Here is a 22,878-nt window from a genome sequence, read left to right as displayed (position 1 = left end):
CTCAAAGTGAGGAAAGAGCCAGCCCACCTGCCAGGCTCTCATACTTGCTTTGCGTCCATAAGGGGCCATTGTAAAAGGATTGGATAATACCTTCCTGGGAGGCTGTAGCCTCCTGCAAACACCAAGTTCTACAACCCTGCCCCTACCTTCTCCCACCTTGAGATGGGAGTTGGCCTTCCATTCAAAGACTTCCTCCCAAAGACTTAGTAGAGCACCTGGGCAATTGCTCTTTCAGGGCATTTTCAGCAACTTCTCTCTCTTCTATCCCCAGCTTTTGAAGCCAAGGATTGTGGCCCCTGAGAAGGGCCTAAGGGAGGACCCCATGACTCCAACCTCTGCTGACCCCATGTGCTCGGTTTGCTCAACTCCTGCCCTAAATTCTGGAGGGAGGGTGAGCATCGTCTCCCAGCTGGGGACCTCCAGCGCGGCTGCAGTAGGGGCTGCGTTTGCCAGCACCTCTTCACTGGAAAAACCTGTTTCCAGGAGAATTCGTTGACTCTGAATGAATACCTTAAAATGCAGGCAGGAAAAGAATCGAGACCACTTTTAGAACCTCTCACCACCCAACATACCTGAAGTGCCAGCAAGGCCGGATCAAATGGAAAGCGATTTCTTCTATGAATAGCCACCTTCTGGTCAAGACAGCTGTGGAAAGCCTAAGGCCATCTAGATGAGGAGGGAGAATTTAAAACAAAACAAAACAAAATCATCAAACACTTTGAGTCAGGAGGCAACACAGGTCCTCTAAAGAAAAATTAAATATTTATCTCTTGTCCCTTGGGGAAGAAAAATAGCCAAGGCTGGAAGGCGACAGATGAGGTGGGGGAAGAAAAGAAGGAGCAAAGGATACCCCAGGCTCAAAGTCTCCAGACAACTTGTGGCAGGGGATACGTTTTTCAGTAGCTTGTAAAAAACGTCTTTGGAGTCAGTTTGAGGTTAGCTGACAGGGACAGGCAGTTGTAATAATGCGGAGAGAATCACGGCTTCTAAGCCGGCCTTCATAATTCCAAAATGCAGTTATGAATTCTTTCATCAGTGTTGGATCAAGGCACCAAGTTAAGAAAGCAAAAGTCAAAGCAACAATAAAAGAAAAATCAAAAGCGTTTTCAATTACCGAGTCCCGCTGCCCCTGCGGAACTCCCGCGCTCCTTAAGCTCTCTTTTCTTTCTGCGGAATTCCATTTGCATCCCCTCTGACTGGGTGTCTCCCCTCTTAGTGTGTGTGTCTCTCTGTTTTCACACTCTCCTCCCCATTCGAGTGAGGCCCACACCTGGCGCATCACTGCCGAGCCATTAGCTGCGGGTCTCCTTTCATCTTCGCTGTGGCAGACGTTTCTATTTATCCACTTGCGCTCGCCGAGTGGCGTCACCAGCGGTACTGTAATGACGATTGCAGCAGGAGGATGACAGCTTAGAAAGAAGAGGGCAATGGGGCTTCCTCCCAGAGGCGGTGCGGCACAGAGGAGCGCTCGCATCGCAAGGTGACCCCAGCTCCCCACCGCCACCTCCACCTCGCCATCGACACCGCGCCGGGGCCGCTCGGCTCCAGCCCAGTCGCCCGGCCTCTTGCTCCCCTTTGCAGGCAGTCTCTGTCCGACCGCTGGGGTCCGGGGCTTCCCTCCTCCCCCCCTCCGGAGAGCCCCGGGATGGAGAGCCGAAAGGACATGGTCATGTTTCTGGATGGGGGTCAGCTTGGCACTCTGGTTGGCAAGAGGGTCTCCAATTTGTCCGAAGCCGTGGGCAGCCCGCTGCCTGAGCCGCCCGAGAAGATGGTGCCCCACGGTTGCCTGAGCCCGCGAGGCGGCCCTCCGGCTGCCCAGGAGCGCGGAGGGGGAGGCTCGGAGGAGGAGCCGGTCGATGGACTATCGGGCAGCGCCGCGGGGCTGGGCGCCGAGCCTCGGGCAGCCGGCACGGCCCTGCTTGGCCCGGGCCCCCCTGCGGACAGCCTCTCCGGGCCCGGGCAACCCAGTAGCTCAGACACTGAGTCGGATTTCTATGAAGAAATCGAGGTGAGCTGCACCCCGGACTGCGCCACCGGGAACGCCGAGTACCAGCACAGCAAAGGTAGCCACCGCGCCCCTCTGCTCCCCGGGCCTCCCACTGCGCCCACCCTTCACTTCAGCCCAGGCCAGGAGGAAGACACTCCTTTCCCCAGGGCAGAATGGCTGGGGGACCCACCCGAGCAACTCTTCCCTGCTCTCTGAGCCCTGGCCGGGGTCTCCTACTGTGTTCTGGCGTTGGTGGGACTGAGGGCGACAGCTGTACCGGGGGTGGGTGGGTGTAGCAAATCCTGAGCCTGGGGGATTCAAAACGCACCCCAACCCCCCAGTGCTTTGTGGTAATGCTTCAACTGAGCGCGAAGACACCTTCCTCCGGGTAGAGGAAGATCAAACGCGAGTTCGGGCAGTTTGTGGCTGGCGGGGTGTAAGGCGCATCTAGGCTCGGAAGCCAGCAGTCCATAAAGGACCGTAAAATCTCGGCGGACTCTGGCAGCCCGGGTGCTGCAGCCCTCCGACGAGTTTGCACGTCGGTCAGAGGTCCAAATTACCTTGTCACTTCCCGGGCCTGGCGGCGCCAGGTCGGAAATGGTCCCAATGGTCTAATTGCCTTTGGTCTCCGGTTGCATTTGAAAAGGCCGAGATCGGGCCCTCCCCCCCTTCCCTTTCCTTCCCAGTCCCACTTCTCCACCCAAAGGAAAAGGAGCTGTAGGGGGTTAGAGCCCCACCCTTCCCTGGGGTAGGCCCCAAGGGGGGGGGTTACTTTAACTGGAGACCTCCTTCCCACCAAAGGCTAATGGGAGTGGGGGTAGATGGGCCCTAGAAGTCTCCCCCGAGCCAACAATCACTCGGCCAGAGAGGGGTGAAAAACGGGGAGGGATAGCTTATAAGCAGACACTCCTCCACAAAGCCATGGGAATGGGTAGGAACAGCTCAAGAGGGAGGAAAGGCCACCTCCAAGCCTTGGCAGGCAACACCTTGTTAAGTGCCCACCCAACCCCATACCATTTTATCCGTTCACTGCAGACTCCCAACCTCAACATGTGCTCAAAACAACCTGCCCTCCACTCAGATATACCATCCCTGGAACACACACAGCCTAGTAAACGCTTCCACACCTGTGCTGGCATCCTAGTACACATGCAAGAGCAAGGAAATTCACAGCATACACAGCATCCTATAGTGCACCGCGTCCCAGAGTGCATGACGCTCCAGCATAAAGGTGCATCTTCACTCACTTGCCTTTTAAATACGTATCATATGGTCAACTCTTGTCAATGGTGGGCAGAAAGATACAAAAGCACGGACTTTGCCTGTGCCTCAGGGCAGGTGGGGAGGTGGCTGACCCCCTGTATTTAGCATGCCTTAGATCCAGGCCTTCCAGACAGCAGCCAGACCAGGCCTCCCTCAAAACATCTATGTTTCTATCTCAGTGGCAAACCTGAGGGTTGGGGATTTAGCTCAGTGACGCCATGCCTGCCTTGAAAGTGCAAGGTCCTGAGTTCGAACCCTGGTACCAAACAAAACAAAATCAGTGGCAAACCCTTACTCCTTTTCCGGGAGTCCCAGAGCCCCAGCAGAAGCAGTGAATGAGGCACCTGACAGTGTCCCCTTTCACCCTCCCCACCGCCACCAGGCCTTGGGCCTACAGCCCCTGTCAGCGGCATTTGTGTCTGTTGTGTGTGCACACGTCTGTGCTCTGGGCTCCCTGCGCAGGGCCCGGTTCCGAAGCGCTGGCCGGCAGTCCAAACGGCAGCAGCGAGACCCCTAAGAGCAACGGCGGCAGTGGCGGCGGGGGAGGTTCGCAAGGCACCTTGGCCTGCAGCGCCAGTGACCAGATGCGGCGTTACCGTACCGCCTTCACCCGGGAGCAGATCGCGCGGCTGGAGAAGGAATTCTACCGGGAGAACTACGTGTCGAGGCCGCGAAGGTGTGAGCTGGCGGCAGCCCTAAACCTGCCGGAAACCACCATCAAGGTACGCGACCGGGACTCGGAGGCGGGTGTGTGCCCATTTAGCAGGAAGCGAGGACCGACCGTCCACTCCCTAAATCACGTGCCGGGACTCTGCCAGGGTGCAGATTTAAGATTTACCCTCCTGACAGTCTGCAGGCGGCCACAGTTGGCACGAGGTTGATTCTACCCGTTTCGTAGCCAAATAGAAAACAGGGATGGGTGCCCCGAAGGGAGGGGTGAGAGAGGACGAGTTCCTGAGGAAATGCTGCCCGTGGCCTCAGACCCGTGGAATCCTAGGCCCCCACTACTTGCACACCTACACCGGGTCCTGACCACCTGGGGTCCTGGCCCCGCGGGCAGAGGAAAGGGGCTGGAGCCACTCCCTGGACCTCCCACGGAGGGATCCCCGCCGCAGTCGCGGGTGGGGCCTGACCTCGGCAGTTTGGGCCTGCTTTGGCTCCCCTCTGGGATGTGGGCACTGGGCCCAGCCCCGCGGCCCAATTTGCTCCACTCCTCCCCTAGGTGTGGTTCCAGAACCGGCGCATGAAGGACAAGCGGCAGCGGCTGGCCATGACGTGGCCGCATCCAGCTGACCCCGCCTTCTACACGTACATGATGAGCCACGCGGCGGCCGCGGGCGGCCTGCCCTACCCCTTCCCGTCGCACTTGCCCCTGCCCTACTACTCGCCCATGGGCCTGGGCGCCGCGTCCGCCGCCTCGGCCGCCGCCTCGCCCTTCAGCGGCCCGCTGCGCCCGCTCGACACGTTCCGCGTGCTCTCGCAGCCCTATCCGCGGCCCGAACTGCTGTGCGCCTTCCGCCACCCGCCGCTGTACCCGGCGGGCCCGGCGCACGGACTGGGCACCTCGGCCGGCGGCCCCTGCTCCTGCCTTGCCTGCCACAACGGCCCCGCCAACGGGCTGGCGCCCCGGGCCGCCGCCGCCTCGGACTTCACTTGTGCCTCCACCTCGCGCTCGGACTCCTTCCTCACCTTTGCTCCCTCTGTGCTCAGCAAGGCCTCCTCCGTCGCGTTGGACCAGAGGGAGGAGGTTCCCCTCACCAGATAAGGAGCCGCCCGCGGGCTGCCGGCTCCAGGATGCCCCTGGGGGCCACCCCCCCGGGACTCAGCCAAGGCCCCTCCTGCCCCCAAGACACGGAGGGGAAAGGAGAAGGCCTCAAAGGACCAGCGGGACTCGGCCTCGAGGACAGGGAGGTCCCAGAAGCGAGCAGCAGTGGCTGGCATTTGGGAGCAGGAGTGGGCATGGGAAAGCTGAGGTCCAGAGAGAGCTTCCTTTGGGGTTCTATTCACCGTTCTTCACCGGACCCACCACGCCTGACTCGGGTTGAGGCCATGACCCCACAGATAAACAAAACTTAGCAGCAAACAGCAACGCATATCCAGCCCCTTTGCCTGCCATCCCCTCCCCTCACGCTGCTCACCTGGGCCCCCCTCTCCTGCAAAGGCCAAACACTGGAAAGGGAAATTGCTGTGTCTCTGAACAAAATGCTGTGTATGCAGAGCAGGTAGAGATTAATCTTCACCAGCTTTTCCAAGGCATGGCAAGGGGCTTGTGGATGGCAACATATCAGCCCCCTTAGGGGAGAGACCAAGATGATTTACTGGCAGGGAGAATTTTGCCCCTTGGCCAGGAACCCGGGGCTCTCTCACCTTCCTAGAACCCCAGTTGCTTAGCATCTTCTGGTTCTGACATCTACCTGATTTTTTCCCTCACTCCAGCTTTGTGACAACTCTCAACTTGCTCTTCCAGCTCTCCTCCCTCCACTTTTTGTTTGACGTTGGCAGGGAAGCTGCAGCTGCCCCAGGGCCCCTTGGTAGAGGCCAAGTCTCTCCTCCCAGGACGAGCACACACCCTGATTAGCAAGTAATGTGTGCAAGGAGGGCTTCTGAATGTTGAATGTATGTATGATAATGATCACCATGGGGCTGGCCACCAAACCCAGAGCCGAGCCGTTAACAAGGCACCCAGGGAAGAGCTTAGGGAGTCAGAAATTCACCTTCCTCCCTCAGCATCTGGTGGCAAACTAGAGGCTATTTTCATCTTTTTCCTGTTCACCTTCACAACACCAGGAGCTTTCTTCTGGCCCTTCCCTTTGCATTTGGCATTTTACATCCTCCTCTCATCTTCCTCTGAAGTTGCCACAGGGGCTTGACTTTTCAGAAACCCTATGGGGTGGGGAGGGCCATCTCTATCCTTTGACAGGGTTTGTTTGGGATCCAGTCTCACTCTCACTCCCATACTCATTCTTGTCACCAGTTTTTGAGGAAGAGGAGAACTTTTACCCCCAATGCAAGCCTCATCCCAACTGGGAGGGAGTGATTCTTCCTGTAGGGAATGAATTTGGCTTGGTTTGGGGTTTTCCTTTGAAGCCCAAAGAATTTGCTGTTATGATTTGTTAACCATATTGCAATAAAAGCTGGACATGATTCTCACTTTAGCATTTAAATATATTTTTTTCAGCAGACAACACATTGACTCTTATTTTAATTGATTAGGTAGGAAAGAGTCTCTTAAGCCCCTGTTGGACACTATCAGATTCCAACCAGTCACTGCAGGGGGATGAAGGGAGGATTTTATCTGCCCTGCGGTGCATGCTTCCTTAATTCAGGCAATGCTGGGGCACCTCTGCGGGGAAACCGGATTCCAAAGTGCTGACTCCATCCAGGGCTCACCCTTCTGATGGATGGGTCCCTGTCGGGTGGCTGTAATCCTTTGAGGAAAGGAGACCTGGCTTCATCTCCCTGAGACCTACCTCTGCCTCAGCCCAAGATGGGGCAGGTGGGGCTGTGGCAGTGAGCACTGCAGAGTTAGTTAGGTTTGCTGGTCTAGCTGGGTCTGCACCTGAGGGGAGGGGCAGAGGCTGGAGTCGGGTGGGATCCTCTCGGTCTGAATGACTCTCGGACTAGAAGTCCTCGGGAAGATGGAATTCTAGGGCAGTTAGAGGAAGGGACAGGCAGTGCTCAGTAGCAACCTCCCCCCAGGCCGAGGTAAGCGGGCTGCTTCTGGAGTCCGGCAGAAGAAGGTGGGTGCCTTCGGGAGGATAGGAGGCTTTAGGTTGCTTGAAAGCCCATGTCTCCGCAGGCAGGTGAGGACTCGACTACTCTCCTCCCTCCTGGGGCTCCAGAGGCAGCCCCCCTGGGCATAGCGGCCCCTGCCCTCCCAAGCTAAGCCTGCGCGGAAGTTTCCGCACCCACACCCCCAGCTTCTCGCCCAGACCCGCAGCTCCCTCCGCAGCCGGAAGCCCTCAAGTGCCAGATCTCGGCAAATTTTGCGGTTGCTCCGCATCGGGCAGAGATTGCTTGCGACAGGTAAATGGGTTGCGGGTTGCCTTAATGCCAGGCGTATTTTCAGTTAATAGGGAGGGAAAATGAGGTGTCTGCAGCGATATTGGAAAGTACAAGATCGATGATCCGGCCTCGTGTCCAATCAGCAGCCTTTAATTGACTGTATTTTCTGGGTAATTGAGCCTCTCTTCCTCCAAATTGAAGTGGAAGATATAACAATACATCTTGCCAGGAGGAATTACTCATTGCTTCATAATGAAATTTCCCTTTTGCCAAGGTTTGCGGTTTGGCGCTAGGCACCACCTCTCACACTCGGTCTCCCCTCCCTCCCACCTGCACCGGGCAAGCCCATCTGGCCTGAGACGCCCCCGTTTGGTATCGAGGTGGGAGAGGACCATGAAGAAGGCCTTCCCCTAGCTACAGCCGCACATCTCTATCTGTAGAAGGAGACGGATACTTTGGCCAACAGGGCCTGACATGGGATTGTTTTCGTTTCTTCAGCTTTAGGAGCATCTGCGTTTAGCTGTGCCTGGTCCCTGTCCCATTGCCCATTGTGCAGGTGGGCAAATGTTGGATCCCGGTATCGAACGAACAGCTGCTTCCTCCTCCCTCACCCCACTTTGGGGCTCCGAAGCCACTCCAGGCGAAGTCTGACACTTCTCTCCAGACTCACATCTTCCCATCGCACCTCAGTCTGGTCGGTGGTGGGACCTGGGAACACGGCTGATACCCAGGCCGGTTCGCCTAGCTGGTGAGCCTAGCCACCCACAGCCAAGTGCATGCAGGGCCAGGCCGTCGCCGGCTTGTTAGAGTGTGATTGATTGCCTTATTAAAGCGTGTTCTTGTAAGTGTGACCAAACTGATTGCATTGCATATGTTTGGGATAATGCTCATTTTAAACAACAGGATAAAGCGGATGAGCTCTGCAGAGCCTCGAGAAGATGAAATGATTCCAGCCAGCAGCTCTCTAACGCTGGCATTAAATTGCCCAGTTACATAGCAAATCACTTGGTTCTTCCATCCTTATCCCCATTTTTTTTTTCTGGCCTGCTGTTTGATGGTTTCTCTAGTGACTATATCAGCTCCACCTTTAGGCTCCACTCCTGCCCTGGAACACCCCAGGCATGGAATCCTCCTCCCCATGCCTGACAGAGGGAGAAAAAATTCAGAATGCACCCTCTCACCAGAACCCTCCTAGAGGAACACGGCTCTAGACAGTCATCCCAAACAGGACCCTGGGTGCCCCCACAGTAAGTCTCTCATAGTCCCTTCCTTCATTTAAGTTTAAAAGGTTCTTTTGTTCCCCAGGCTTCTCCCGGTCGGTTGCTTCCATTATTCCCCAAATGAAGACACACCCGCCACCATATGTTGGCGGGAGAGAATGGGTGTCACAGTGGTCAGTTGCTGAAGATGTCCAGACAAATGACATTCTCCAAGTGGGAGAGCTTTCTTTGCCTACTTAGGGTCCTCTCCAGAATAGGAGAGGGAGGGCAGGTTGGAGCAAAAACTGGAATTTCTTCTGATTATCTCCCTATTCCCACACCTCTAACCATTCACTGAGGCAGGTTTTCCTTCTGTGCAATTTCCTAACAAAGAAATCCTCAGCTTGCGTCCACCCACTCCCATTCAGAAGCTGGAGAGCCAAACTACTCTAAGATTGAACTTCCTAAGGGATACCTCTGAAATATGCTGGAATTCTGATTTGTTCAAGATGATGACAGTCATCAGGATGAGTCAAAAATGATGTCACTCTTCAGGGTGTCATTTGTAAGTGTGATAGCACAGATTCGTTTGTAGGACCCAGCTAAAAGAGATCTGGATAAGTTACTAGATGCATCGGCCAATCTCTTCCATCACTCAGCTTCTCTGCAGCTCTCCCGGAGCAGGCACATCAGACTGCAATAGGGCAAAACTAAGGTCCAGCTCACCATTTGTGCCAGCTTCTGGGACCTGGAAACATTGACCCTAATGGGGGAAAGAAAACCAACTATCTAACGCAACCTACCATCTACAAAGCAAACAAATACAAAGTCGTTTCCAAAACCGCCTTCTCAGCAAATAAGTATGTGATATTCTGAGCAGGAGAGAGAAAGATTGCCACTTAAAAATAACATGAAAGCATTAAGTAATTATTTAAAACAAGGCTGTTTAGAAAAATATTTGTATTTATTGCAGCTGCTCAATTGGCCTCGTTAAAGTCAGCAAGCATTTAAATTGTGTTACAATCTCATTTAAATCCTGCTCCGTTCCAGCAGGCTGAAGAGCTTGAATAGACCAATCACTTCATAATGATGATGAATGAGAAATTAATTCAGATACAAGCAAGACAATTTAGGCCTTCATCTGTTTAAATAGCCTTCCAATATTATTCGCGATCGCGGGTCACAGATTGAATCAATTGTCCAATCTTGTGAAAGTCATATCCTTGCATCTTCATCGAGATTATTTATAGCACAGCGAGGGCTGCTGAAAGGTATACGCCGTTAACAGGGACAATTACTTAAAGGGAAGCGTTTATAAAATGGAAAACAAATGCCAGGCTTGGCAACAAATGAGATCAAAAGCAGTCATTCGAAGCTGGCTACTGGAGGGAAGGGAGTGAGAGCGCCCTCAGGATGAGGGGTGCTCGGGTCACTTCAGACCTTGCCGTGGCCCAGGTGAGCTGGAGCTCCTAGGCGCGTGCGCCGCCGCCGCCGTGGCGACCCGGGGACCTTCTTGCCTCCGCCTGCTTCCAGCTTTCACCTCCCTGGCGCAGTCGGCAGCTAGTGTGGCCGAGAACGGGCATCCTAAGCAACAGCACCCCGTGGACTCCGACCTAGGGCTGTCGGCTTTATGCGCACTGGGCTGGAGACTCCAGCTGGGGTCTGACTTCACTGTTGGGGGGCAGCAGGGCGCATGGGCCTCGATGGCGGAGTGGCGAAGCCTGGGGCACGCGTACTGGGGACGGTGGCTTCTAGAGGCTCCTCCTTGATCCTGGAGGCGCAACCTCCTTTTAAACTTAGCCTCCTTCTAAACTGATGGCGGGAAAGGGGCCCCATTTCCACAGGCCACTCACCACTGCTGTCCAGGGACATGAAGCGAGTCTGGAGTTGTTCCACTCCTTGTGAGTTTGAGCCCCTTCCAGGGTCGGCACCCTGGAGCTCTCCAGCCTGCGAACAGTGTCCTATCCTCCCAAAGTAGAGCCCTTTGCTTCCCCGCTGAAGGGCTCTTTCCTTGAAATAATCCCTCCAGGGCGAGGCCAGGCCCCTGGGTCGCCCTCCTCTGGCATCCAGGAGCCTCACGAGGAACTGTCACAGTTGAGGTGACTGTCACGGCTTTCAGGCCACAGGTGCCTCCCTGAGGTGTTTACTTCTCCTCGAAATGCCACAGGTGCCTCCCTGAGGTGTTTACTTCTCCTCTCGGCCTGTTTAGAGAAAGACCAGAAACAGGGAAGTGAGTGCGGGGGCGATGTGTTTGTTGCTCGGGAACGGGGGACTGGCCCGCTCGACTACCGCCCTGTGCCGTCTACAAGGGCTCTGCGCGGGCGCGTCGGCCCCGGGCCGGAGAGAGCAGAGCCATCTAGGCGGCGCTCTTTGGGAGAAGTTAAGTGAGGTGGACTCAGAGCAGGGAAGCAGGAAGATCATTTGATGTGCTGAGCCTGGAAGAAGTGAGGAGAGCAGGTGGCCCCCAGAGAACACCTGGGTGGAGGAGAAGTCCACGGGGCACAGTACGCGCTCCCCCCGTCCTGTCCACATCGAGGTGCTTTAGATTTTTTTCTCCCCTCCTCTCCCCTCCCCTCCTCTATATTTTTGTGTTTGAAACAAAAGCCTAACTAACGGATTCCTGGCGCTCAGAAGACCCACTCCGGGGAGCGACTTTGATGTATTGCTGTCCAATTAGTGCCTTTAATTGGTGTCCTCAGGGACAGGCAGGCCCGGAGCTGGGACACAGCCTCCTCTCGCTTCTCCTACACACTGGAAAGGTAAAATTTATAACGCACGGTAACAGCCCCCTGGAGAGCGAAAGAGCGAGGGAGGCAGGGCGGGAAGGGAGCGAGGAGGCAGCCTGGTCCTGCGGAGGACGCACCCTCAACCTCGGGAGGAGTCCCGGGGAGGAAGGCCCAGCCCCCTCGGGTTCTGCCCAGTTTTCTGTGCAGCAGGGTTGGGGCGACTGAGTCGCTGAGGGTTATGGATTTGCTTGCAGAAAAGCCAAGGGAGCTCTCATTGTCTGCAGAAGCCCACCCCATGTGGTCTCCCATCTCGTTAATAATGGCTGTTTGTTAACAAGCATGCGGAGGTTAAATAATCCGGGTGGAAGATTAAACACGCCTCATCAAGGCCCGGGGAGCGGCCGAGCCAGGAAGAAGGTGGGAATGGAGAGCCTGCCCGTGGCACTGAGGTGGAGGAGGAGGAAAGGGCACCTGCCACGGAGTCAGCAGCGGCCCTGCTCTAGACGTGCCGAACAGTAAACCCAAATGTAAGGCAGGCAGTTCAGGGGGCTGTGGATGTTACATCCTTAGAGTAGCCTGCTGAAGGTCACACATGGAGCGCCCGGTTCTGAGTCTAAGGCCCTCTTTTGAGAAGGAGCAGCAGTCACCACTGCCTCCCAGGCCATACGGAGTCATACCAGTGGGAAGGAAGGGGGCCTTCTACCCCCAAGGGACTCCCCGCGGAAGGAAGATAGAGCTTATCGCCGGACTCTCCCCCTCACTAGTAATTATAATCTGCAGTCCATTCTCCCAGCTTCATATTTCTACTGTATAAAATAGACAGAAGATGGGGCTTGATGTAGTTACTGAATATATTTTTCTTTCAGCTTCCTATCAGAGTTAAGGAACTGAGCACCTTCTCCCATGCTCTATCTCCATCCAACCTTGGAAGGTTCAGTGGAGAAGGCTTCTATTCTGCAAATATTCAAGGACCTACTATGTGCCAGTCAGTGCAGTGTTTTTTTTTTTTAAACCTGTGAGTGCAGACTATCAATTTATATTTCTCCATTGTTCCCAAATAAGATGTTTTATAAAGGAAGATGAGGGAGAGAAAAAAAATCCTTGAAGGAGGGAGAATAGAATGGGTATGTATGTGTAGGACAGAGAAACTGTAGAATGAAGTGTAAAGGAATTTATAAAAGAACTGATAGACTTGGTGATGCTAGCTCACTTAGATGCCAAGGACATCAGTGAAGATAGTGCAACAGGGATTTCCTTGATAAAGAAATTGTGCAGGAGAGCAGAGAGAAGACCTCTCCTGGAGTCCTGGTGATGTGATAGTGAACAAAAGGAGCTGAGTCATGGTGGCACAGCCTTGTAGTTCCAACACTCTCAGAGGCTGAGGCAGGAGGATGACAAGTTTGAGACTAGCCTGAGCACCTTAGAGAAATCTTGTCTCAAAATAAACAAAATGGTCCATGTCATGGTCAGTGTATCATCTAACTGTAGACTTCACACAGTCATTCCACGAAAGCTGATTTCATGGCACGTAGGGTGCGTGAGGACAGATGAAGAGAATATTCATCTATGAGTTGCTGATGTCAAAAGTGGGTTCCAGATAAAGGCAGGTCTGTAGGAGGCAGGGTGAATAAATCACTGTTGTGTCATTTTTTTGGTTTTTTTTGTACCGGGGATCAAACTCATGACCTTGCACTTGCAAGGCACGTGTGGTGCCACTGAGCTAAATCCTCAGCCCTTTAAAAAATTTTTTATTTATTTATTTAGGTACCAGGGATCAAACTCAGGACCTTGTGTTTGCAAGGCAGGTGGATGTCACTGAGCTAAATCCCCAGCCCTGGTTTTCTTGTTTTTGTTTTTATGGTCCTGGGGTTTGAACCCAGAGCTCCACATATGCTAGGCAAGTACTCTACCACTGAGTTATACCCAGCTCTATGTTATCTTTAGAGGACATAATTTCATTCTGTCATCCAAAAATACAGTCAATATTTCTTTGGTGCATGTTCAACAATCAGTTTAGCCCCATGAATGAATCAATAAATATTTATTGAGCACCACCATTTCTATGGCCAATACTGGATTAAGTTTACACAGTATCTTTCTCCTCCAATTTGGTGTTGATATGGTTTTGATTATGTTTGGATCCTCTTACAATTAATTTGTGCCTTGCTTGAAAAGAACTCATTAGTGATGACAGCTGTGGTCAGGGTGAGCCTATGGTAGGAAATACACTTGCTTTGGCAGGGACCCTAGCAAAAGAGACTAAGATATACTCCATCTTGTCTGTTCTCTGATTTAGAGCCTCTATATCTTTAGCTTCAGAAGCTTTACATTTTATATATGTGTGGACACCTGTTTACTGAAACATAACTATTTGAGCAACATAAAAACATAGATTCTTAAACCAGAGTTCCTGGGTTTGGATCTCCACTCTGACCCTTGCAAGTTGTGTGAACTTGAAAATTTCCAAACTTCTCTCTGAGCTTCAGTTTCTTCTCTGTCAAATAGAGGCAATAGGCCTGTAGTTTTTAGCCAGTGCTGTTAGCCCAGAACTTAGGTACTTAAATCAATGAGCATTATCTCAATTTTGAGGCGAGTTAGGAATCTGGGGCAGCTCAGCTGGGGGCCTCTGGTGAAGAAGCTTAGTCTACTGGGGATGTGGCTTTAGGTAAAGGCTCAGTGGGGCAAGGGTATGTTCCATATGTATGGAGAGTGGCAGGACTCAAGTTCTCACTGGTGAGCTGTCTGACCGAAGGTCCTGGTTCCTTGGTGGCTATTGGTTGGAGGTCTCTCTCAGTTTTTTGCCTCTTGAGCCTCTCTATGTGGTAAATCACAACATGGCAGTTGTCTTCCCTTAGAGTGAATAAGCAAAGGGAGGGCACAAGGGAAGGAAAAGTGAGGGGGGTTATCTTAGAGGCTGCCCCCCACAGGCCGTGTCTTACTGAGTGCTGTGAAAATCATATGGTTTTATATTAATGAACAGTTTAGGATGGCCTCTGTTTGCTCTCATTGTCACAGTCATTCCTTCCATCCAGTGGAGCACCCATTGATTCATCTAGACTAGTGATGGTGAACCTTTTAGACCTTTCAGTGATACGAAGAGCCTCCTGCAGCACATGTGCCATCAATTTGCCACCAGTGATCTAGACCCTCCTACTTCCACTGGTCTCTCTCTCTCTCTTTTTCTCTTTTCTTGCACAGCTCTGTAAAGAAGTACAGAAAGAACCAGGTGTGGTGCTGCACCCTTGTAAGTCAAACACTATGGAAGGCTAAGACAGGGGGATCCTGTGTTTGAGCCCAGCTTGAACAACTTAGCAAGATCCTGCCTCAAGAAAAAAAAGTAGGGATATAGCTCAATTTGAAGGCCTTGAGTTCGATTCCCGGCACTAAAGACAAACCAAAACAAAAAACAGTATAAGAAAGGCAGAACAAAATAACTACTGTGAGGAAAGGGAAAAAGGAAGCAGAGTAAAAATAGAATAGAATGGAAGATTCCAAAACCCTCTGGGAGGTAGGGAGGTGCTTAGACTCTAGACTACAGGTGAGAGATAAAGGAGGTTATTCTGGTCTTCATAATGGGCTTTTTTTTCCCTTTGGTACTGGGAATCAAACTCAGGACCTTGCACTTGCAAGGCAGGTGCCACATGGGCTTTTTATTAAATATTTTCCCATCCATTATCACACTTAATTTCCACCATAGCCATGTGAGACAAAAACCACTATGTCCATTTTAGAGATGAGGAGACGATCTTAGAAAGATCACAGGGCTACTATACAGAAGAGTCCAGGACTCATTCCAGGTTGTCTCTTTCTACCAGTGGCTCTTTGCTCTACACTCTGCCTTGGCAGCCACCTTTACCATGGGGTCATGGCTGTAGCCAGAGCTATGGAAGATACCGTGACATGAACATAGCACCGGGCAGGCCAGTGTGGGTTAGAGGTCCCAGCCTGCCAAGCCTGGCTAGTGACATTGAGTGGGCTCAAAGCTGACTCAAAAGTGGGCAGCCAGGAAGTCAAAGCACGGCACCCAAAGGGACTCAGTCTCCATCCCATAAGCTTTTGGTGCTGAGCTGTTCAGTTTGGAAGGTGGCATCCAGTAGCAAAAGACACAGAAGTTGAAGGTACATTCTTACCTGAAAGTCTGAGGAGAAAGGCGAGAGCTGTGGGACTTCAAGGGAAACCAGAGGAAAGAGGTCAGGCTAGTTACAGCTCCCAGACTTGTTGGGTGATGATGTTCATAGTAGGGCTGCAGTCCTCAAGGGGGAACCTGGAGAATCAGGCAGGAAAGCATGTCTGTGTCCTGTCCTACCCTTCCTCTTTAGTGGAAAACCCCCTCCCTTTAGCTTGGCAAATGGCTGACAGGAATAAAATCTTCAATCCCTCGTCAGCTAGTTGTGGCCATGTGACTAAGGTCTGGCCAGTGGAGTGTGAGCAGGACTAGTGAGTGCAGCTCACAGGAAGTGTCCTTAAAGATGGGGAGCATGCCTTTGTTCACTCTTTTGGTTCTAGCTGAAATTTGACAGAATGGATGGAACCCAAGGGCCTATCCTGGATCGTAAGAAGAAGCCATGTACAGAGCAAAGCAGGACAAGACAGAAGGAAAATACGTAGTTGGTGTGGAATCCCCCTGAACCATCTACTTCTGGACTTTCACAAGAAGAAAGAAATGTCTATCTGAATGGTGCCATTCTCATTTTGGATTTTCTGTCCCATGGAGTAGAATTAAGTGACATAGTATTTAAGGTGAAGTAGGACACATAAGAGCAAAAGTCATGTTGCACAAAGATTGTACTCAATGTGGGTGTGAGGACACCCTTGGCACCCAGATTCATATCCGGTTGATAATGAAGACAGGGGGTGATGCATATGCAGTGGGAGCCTTAGGATGTGGAGGTAGCTTGGAAGGAATCTAGGTTTTTCAGGGAGAGATTAGTTCAAGTTCTTGTGCTATTTATTGGCTGAGCAATCCAGCAAGTTGTTTAATCTCTTTTTTTTTTTTTTGTACAGGGGATCGAACTTGGGTCCTTGCACTTGTGCAGCAGGCAGCGAAACCACTGAGCTAAATCCCCGGCTGTTTAATCTCTTAGGGCTTCAGTTTTCTTATCCTGGAGTGATGATTATGATCAAATGAGGCAATAAGCATAAAGTACTTTAATACTCTTCTCTCTTCTTTGTTCTTTCTCTAATCCTTTACCCCTAATCCTATCATCATTTAACCCCTTGGACTGATAGTATGATTTAATTTAAGTCTTACTTTCTCTGGGGTGAGGGGGAGGAGAGATTACTTATATAAAGTCTGGCTCTTGGATTTGCCATAGAACTAGGGCAGCTCTGATGTTTGTGGTAGATTTAGCTATGGAAGGTTCAATGTTGCTGCACATTGGAATCGTCTGGGGAGACTACAGCAGACCATGTCCTATGTCAGTCAGTTGAATCTGAGTCGGAATCAGTGTTCTCTGGTTTTCCAAGCTCCCCCAGTGAAAATTGGGAACTACTGGGAAGGGGAAGAAGAGCATGGGCTACCACCTGGGAATTTTCCGTAAATGCTACTGATTGTAATTGAACTGAGATTGGGATTAATAGGGAAAGGATCTGGGTCTCTTAAGTATTCATGATTCATTCAGATTATCCCTGATTAACACAGATTTTATATGTTTGGAAATACTGCATAACTGAGGGCACTGTGACATTCCAAAACCAGCAAGGACGTTGCTCTCCTCGTATAGGAGTTCTATTTTTAAATTCCTTGTTTTCCATTTGGCTGTACCAATCTTTAGTAGCTTGATCCTTTAGCCAAACTGCTTCACTTTATGGGTCTTTCAGCTTTCTTTGCAATGAACCTTCTAAAGCTACTATGAAGTTAGAGAAGACACAGGTTCTTACACTGGAAATCTGCCACTTTTGATCTCATTTTATTTTGATAGCAAAGCCAGGTGACCTTATATGCCCTTCATATTTCATTTAGGCCATGTTAATATGTCCAGATCCAAAGGCCAAAGCTGTATGTCTCAATGACCACTCTAGGAACTTCACTAGAAGTGGATATTCCAATTGAACATCTCTTGGATCAGCAATATTGAAGTTAGTGAAAGGCAAGCGTTGAAAAAAAGACAGGGCCATCAGGCATACTTTCACCTACATATTATCCCAGTAAACTGCCAGGAAGGAAGAGCAAAGGAGGAGTTACAATCTCAGGTTGCAGACTCCAGAAGATAAGCTTGCATATTGACTTAAGTGGGCCTTAGGGGCAAAAATATTTGGAGAGCCCCACCAATCCTTATCTAGGACCAGAACTGGCCAGGTGCCTTTGGGAATTAGGATTGTTTAAGATCAGAGATAGCCTTTGGAAGGGGGTGACTATGAAAGAAATATGTGTAAAAATAGTTCTGTTCCTCCAAAGAGAATGTCTAGAATTCCAAGGCAAATGCTCTTAGCTCTGTCTGAGTAAGTTGGCATCTAAACTAGGATGACATTTCTACAAAAGAGCTTTTTTTTTCCTGCAGGAAAATATGGTTATTTTATTTTATTTTTAAGAAGTAGACTTAGCTCAGTGGATATAAAGTAATTCTTGAAGTACCAGAGACATCTTGGTAAGGATGTCTTATCCCCTGATGTCATAGCCAGAGATATTACTATGTGTTGTATTCCCTAGCACAACTATCCAGAGCAAGGGGTGGAGGTGACTGAAAATCTTAGGCAACCACTGAAGTAATAAGAGTACATGGTGGAAACAACAAACACTGCTTGGGCCCATGGAGACTCACACTACGATTTGAACTCATGGTGCAAAGGGCACAAACTTCCCAATTACTCAGAGGTGATTTAAGGGATGTACTGATCAAACCCTGGACTAAACTGAAGACTGTAGCACAGTTAAGATACTCTTTTAATAAATTCTCTCTCTTTTTTTGGTACTGGGGATTGAACTCAGGTCCTTGCACTTGCAAAGCAGGCGGCGGAACCACTGAGCTAAATCCCTGGCCCAATAAACTCTCATTTTATCCACAATAGAATGTGACAAAGTAAGATGCGACAAAGGTTCCTCAACTGGTTTCACTGTATTTCCCCAATCAGGTTATCCATTTATTCATTGATGGACTTACTTAGGTTGTTTCCATATCTTGGCTATGAAGAACATTGCTGGAATGAACATAGGGTGCAGATGTTTTTATGAGGTGATGATTTTATCATCTTTGAGTTTATCCAGAAGAGGGATTGCTGGGTCTATTGATAGTTCTATTTTTAATATTTTAAGGAACCTATCTACTATTTTCCATATGACTGTACCAATCTACATTCCCACTAACAGTGCACTAGGGTTCTCTCTCTCTCTGTCTCTCTTTTTGGTACCGGGGATCGAACTCATAACCTTGGGCTTATGCGGCAGGCAGGCAGGCAGGCAGGCAGGCATGGTGCCACTGAGCTAAATCCCCAGCCCTAGGGTTCGCTTTTCTTCATACCCTTCCTAACCTTTGCTATCTCTTGTTTTTTTTGGTTTTTTTTTTGGTACCGGGGATCAAACTCCGGCCCTTGAGCTTGAACAGCAGGCGGCAAAACCACTGAGCTAAATCCCTGGCCCTCTCTTGTGTTTTTGATAATAGCCATCCTTAAAGGTATGAGGTGATGATATCCCCTAGTGCTTTCAATTTGCATTTCTCTGATGATTAGTGATGTTGAACACCTTTTTGTATACTTATTGGCCATTTTTTTGTCTTTTTTTTTTTTTTGGTGCTGGGGATCAAATTCAGGTCCTTGCACTTGTGCAGCAGGCAGTGAAACCACTGAGCTAAATCCCCGGCCCCATTTTTATGTCTTTGGAGTGATGTCTGGTTTAGGTCCTTTGCCCATTTTTAAATCAGGTTGTGATTTAGTTGTGAGTCCATAAATTTTGGATATTAACCACTTATTAGATATGTGGTTTGCAGATAGTTTTTACTGATCTATAGGTTGACTTTTTGAAGCTTTTCGGTTTGAAATGTCTCATTCATTTATTTTTACTTTCATAGCTTGAGCCTTTTGTATGATATATATCAAGGCCAAGGCCAGTGTCAAGGAGCTTTACCCTCCCCCCTCATTCTCTTGCAGAAGTTTTATGATTTCAGATCTTACATTTAGATTTTTTATCTATTTTGAGTTGGCTTTTCTGTTTGGGGTAAGATAAGAATCCATTTTCATAATGTGCCTGTGAAAATCCAGCTTTCTCAGAGGGTGGTCATTTAGTAGAACATTCAACATTTGTATGTTATAAGATCGTCTCTTTGGGGCCAGGGATTTAGCTCAGTGGTTCTGCCACCTGCCTCGCAAGCGCAAGTTCCCGAGTTTGATCCCCGGTACCAAAAAAAGAAAAAGAAGATGGTCTCTGGTTTGAGGATAAAATAAGAAGTTTGCACAAGTTCTGAGAAGCCACAAAGGTGAGTTCTGGGTTTTTGTGTGGCTTGAGCTGTTTTCCTGGGAAAATATGCCATACACACTCCACTCCAGACTTTTACTTTCTAAAAGTTATATCTTAGTTACTTTTCTCTCATTGCTGAGACAAAATACCCAATACCCAAAGTTAAAGGGGGAAAGGTTTATTTAGCTCACAGTTTGTAGAGGTTTCAGTCCATAATTGGCTGGCTCCAAGGCAGAGTGGCACATGGCAAGCAGAAGACAGCAAAAGCAACAAGCAAGGGACAAGATAAGCCTCTTTCTGTCTCTTATATTGTATCCAGGATACTGGGATTAGGGCGGTGCCAAACCAATCAGTAGGCTGATTTAGTAATCACACACCCTTAGTCCCAGTATCACTCACTAGATTCAGCCACCTCTGAAAATGCCCCACCCATGATCCCATGAGGCTTTTGGGGGACACCTAAACCCAAAAACTATAACAGTTTGCATGTCTTCAAACCTTACTATAGTGAACTGAGATTCAGGTCCCTTTTCTATAGCTACTCTCCCAATATTACCCCAGAACACTCTTCAAATTAGTCTCTGCCTTATCAGGATGAGTTTCACAAATTTTTTTTTTTTTTGGGGGGGGGTACTGAGGATCGAACTCGGGTCCTTGTGCTTGCACAGCAGGTGGTGAAACCACTGGGCTAAATCCCCAGCCCATCACAAAAATTTTTAAGGGTGATTAGAGGACTTCCAAGAGATAAATATAGCTCTGTGGATACTGGAGACTTTGACTAAGAAGTAATTGTTGTAGGGCTATGGGTGTAGTTCAGTAGTAGAATGCCTGCCTATCATATGTGAAGTCCTGGGTTTGGTGCCTGGCACATGCATGCATGTGGACACACACACAAACACACACACACAATATTGTGAATTTAACCGCATGCTTTTTAAGTATATCACATAGACATAGACACAGACACACATGTGCTTATTGTTGCTGGGGACTGAACCCAAGACCTTATACATGCACATGTTCTACCACTGAGCTACACTCCCAGCCTCCGTAGTATATTTTTGGATGTGTCCTATAGGGTCATCTAGTGATGAATGATACTTTATATCAGTGATAATTTTGAGATAGATTGCTATCTCCAGTGGATCAACTGTAGACCTCTTAATTTTTCTCCTTACTTGTGGAGTTAAGTTCCTGTGACAGTCATAGAGTAAGTTTGGCCCTTTTCCCACAGTGTAATTTTTAGACAAATTGTGCCTCAGAAATTGCCTTGACATAGAATGTTTGAATGCTTTGTGGAATGCTGCCTGTTGATGGACAGTCTCGTTGCTTAAAGGAAGTTGCCTTGGTTATTGACTAATGTACATGGCTTAGAGCAACTCCTTATTCCTTCCATCCTTCAAAGTCAATTATTCCAATTTCAGGACAAAACAATACATTCTTGGGAGAAGGGGTACCTGAAATAGCCTCATTTTTGCTTGCAGTGGGCCCTCTGCCTTTAATACCATTCTTCAGGCCATGTCTCATTTCCTACCACACTGAGCCATGAAATACATAATGGATGGTATAGAGACCTGACAATATTGCATGGACCAGGTATGGATAAAAGATTTCTAAAATTTTATTCATCAGTTACTTAGTACAGTAATCAGTGTACACGCTGATTTTGCAAAAGGTGAAAACTCAGGTTTCTTTGGTTTGGCTTATTTTAGAGATAAATGTCTCATCTCAGGAGGTAAAAATAAGCCAAATTAAAATGTAGGAGTGCTAAGTGGTTTTCCAAGAGTTAGATCTTAAAACAGCTACTTCTTATTGCAAATATTTTATATGCACTAGTACATTTATGAAAGGTTGATGTAAACTGACTTAATTTTCTATACTTGGAGGGTCATGGAAATGCTTTATCGACAGGGATTGAGTATTTTGAATCATACTCTAAGAATTGCTGTTATAATTCTGGAAATATATTCTTATATATAAACTATTTTGGTCAAATACTGTACATATTGGAAATCTAGTTTTGGAATTCCACTCTTCATGTCAAGCAATAATCTCCATGCTCTCGATATATTTAATTTTCCTATCATTTCTTCAACGAAATAGATCAAAGGAACAATCATTCTATATGATTTTCAGTTCCCATTAAAACAACACTCACCCTAGGATCCTACTGTATTAAAAAGTCTGTGGAGAGAACCTCAGCCGGTCCCAGCACCTGGAAGGAAGCTCCCCACCTCCATCCCAGGCTCCTAGGGCAGGGAAGCTCAGCTGGTCCCAGAACCCAGAAGGAAGCTCCCCCGCTGCCATCCCAAGCTCCTAGGGCAGAGAAGGTGAGCCTCATGGGCGCCAGAAGCGCCCCCTCCCGTGGAAATGAGAAGACACATAAACAACTCTCAAAAAAAGACTTCTGGATCACCTACAGCAACCCCAAAGGGAAACGAGATGGAACACTCAGATACTCAACAACCTGGACTCTCTGAACTGGCAACAAAAGAGAATCTGGGAAAAATGAAATCAGAAATAATTACTCAGATAACAGCAAAGATTTTGCTCATGGTGCAAGACATGATTAATAAATCTAGAGAGGACACAGATTAAAAAATAGAGGATCTGAGGAACATGATGGAATCCCAACATAGGAAACAAATGGAATCCATAAAACAGATACAAACAGATTTCCAAGAGATTAAAAACTCCATTGAAAGTCTGTGCAGCAGAATGAACCAATGTGAGGATAGAATTTCACATATAGAAGATAAGATTGCAACTAGTGAGGAGGAAAAGAAAAATTGCTTTAAAATTGTAAAGGAACACGAGAAATCAATCCAGCAGCTGCTAGACGATGCAAAGAAGAATAACATAAGACCGATTGGAGTCAATGAAGAAAGAGGAGAGAGGGCCGGGGATTTAGCTCAGTGGTTTTGCCTGCTGCGCAAGCGCAAGGACCCAAGTTTGATCCCTGGTACCAAAAAAAAAAAAAAAAAAAGAGGAGAGAGTGCAGATGACATAAAAAAACTCTTCACAGAAGTGATGGCAGAAAACTTCCCCAGTAGGAGGAAAGAACTTGACATACAGATAAGTGAGGCATATAGGACTCCAGCTAGCCTTCATCAAAAGAAATCTACACATAGGCATATTATAGTTAGGATTCCAGAAATCCAACAGAAGAGCAAAATTCTACATGCAGTGAGAGAAAAGAAACAAATCACATACAAAGGAAAGCCCATCAGAATCACAGCAGACTTCTCAATGCAAACCCTCAAGGCAAGAAGAGCTTGGAGTGATGTATTTCAAGCCCTAAAGGAAAAC

At 49.0% G+C, this 22,878-nt stretch overlaps 1 protein-coding gene across 1 annotated transcript; it reads left to right on the top strand.

The window, feature by feature from the left end:
- The first annotated feature begins 1,537 nt into the window (after nucleotides 1-1,537).
- On the top strand, nucleotides 1,538-6,559 carry Evx1 (even-skipped homeobox 1). The gene is made up of 3 exons (XM_004839502.3): nucleotides 1,538-2,063; nucleotides 3,713-3,972; nucleotides 4,473-6,559. The coding sequence occupies exons 1-3, from the start codon at nucleotides 1,646-1,648 to the stop codon at nucleotides 5,013-5,015; spliced, it is 1,221 nt and encodes a 406-aa protein (XP_004839559.1). The 5' UTR covers nucleotides 1,538-1,645; the 3' UTR covers nucleotides 5,016-6,559.
- The last annotated feature ends 16,319 nt before the right edge of the window (nucleotides 6,560-22,878 follow it).

The sequence above is a fragment of the Heterocephalus glaber genome, unplaced genomic scaffold (assembly GCF_053883595.1).
Source record: "Heterocephalus glaber isolate CG9 unplaced genomic scaffold, H.glaber_assembly_v1.0 deba00000676, whole genome shotgun sequence".
In the NCBI taxonomy this organism is placed as follows: Eukaryota; Metazoa; Chordata; class Mammalia; order Rodentia; family Bathyergidae; genus Heterocephalus; species Heterocephalus glaber.
Note: the sequence above shows the minus strand (reverse complement) of the source record. Positions and strands in the feature narration are given on the sequence as shown.

Coding starts and splice junctions, on each gene's coding strand:
- Evx1 (XM_004839502.3), top strand. CDS start 1,646: ATGGAGAGCCGAAAGGACATGGTCATGTTTCTGGATGGGGGTCAGCTT. Junction 2,064..3,712: donor CGAGTACCAGCACAGCAAAG/GTAGCCACCGCG, acceptor CTCCCTGCGCAG/GGCCCGGTTCCGAAGCGCTG. Junction 3,973..4,472: donor TGCCGGAAACCACCATCAAG/GTACGCGACCGG, acceptor CTCCTCCCCTAG/GTGTGGTTCCAGAACCGGCG.